Genomic DNA, 910 nt, shown 5'->3' on the forward strand with positions numbered 1-910 from the left:
ATGTTATTTTATTATTTATTTATATTTAGAAATGATTTATTGGAACTGAATAAGACCGGTTACTATAGGACAATCCAAAACAAAACTGTACTGAAATAAAATAATTTTAACATAGAAGGATGCAAAGTCTCTCTATTTCTTAATATACTTAAAATGTTTTCACAAAGTAAAAAAAAAAGGGTTAGTTTAAAAAGGGTCTGATTTTTCCAAATGCATGTGTGAATATTTACCTTTTTTCATTTAACTATTTTTAATGAGGTAGCTTGTTAAAAAGTGTCATTTATTTTTATGTTTCAAAGGCAGAATATTGCTGATGATTGTACTCACCAGATCAGCGTGTTTTTTAATGAGAGCCTCCAGTTTCTGCTCAGGGCTTCCGAGTTTATTCAGGCTCTGCATGAGCATCATGGCTTCCTTCCCTGTGATTAGTTACACAATGTTGTTTGGTCGCACAGTTTGATAGCATTAGGTAGGAAAATAATTTGATTTAATTGATCACTAATGACATTTCAAATAGAGTAACATGTGACTCACCGAGGCCTTTCAGCATCTTCTTCTCCATTTTCTGGTCTTTGGTCTTGTCTGGAACGGCCTCTTCCTCAACATCCTCAGCCTCACCTGGCTGTTCGGTGACCTGATAGGTGCTGAGGATGTCCTCCAGCTGCTGACTCAGATCCTCGATGAGGTCATGGGTCACTTCAGCCTTGGTGTCACCATTTGTAGACTGGGAACAACTCTCCATTCTGATGGAAATCTGCTACTGAGAAAGGATAGAGGCAGTCAAAGATGATGAGATAAATCTGTTCGCTTTTAGATTGAACAACAGAGCCATTCACATCACAGGTTTGGATTCCGATTAAATGTAATTAGTAGTATAAGTGTGAATCTTTTCTTGTTTTTTTTCACTTTG

General features: G+C 36.4%; 1 protein-coding gene across 1 annotated transcript; it reads right to left on the reverse strand.

The window, feature by feature from the left end:
* Nucleotides 1–323: 323 nt before the first annotated feature.
* Nucleotides 324–789, reverse strand: LOC107580943 (beta-taxilin-like; the record flags this gene model as incomplete). Its single annotated transcript, XM_016266553.1, has 2 exons — nt 535–789; nt 324–419 (listed from the first exon to the last, which is right to left on the reverse strand). Coding segments are annotated over exons 1-2 (304 nt in total), but the record flags the coding sequence as incomplete, so codon positions are not given.
* Between the last annotated feature and the right edge of the window lie 121 nt (nt 790–910).

This window comes from Sinocyclocheilus grahami, unplaced genomic scaffold (assembly GCF_001515645.1).
Source record: "Sinocyclocheilus grahami isolate Dianchi unplaced genomic scaffold, SAMN03320097.WGS_v1.1 scaffold53548.1, whole genome shotgun sequence".
Taxonomy (NCBI): domain Eukaryota; kingdom Metazoa; phylum Chordata; class Actinopteri; order Cypriniformes; family Cyprinidae; genus Sinocyclocheilus; species Sinocyclocheilus grahami.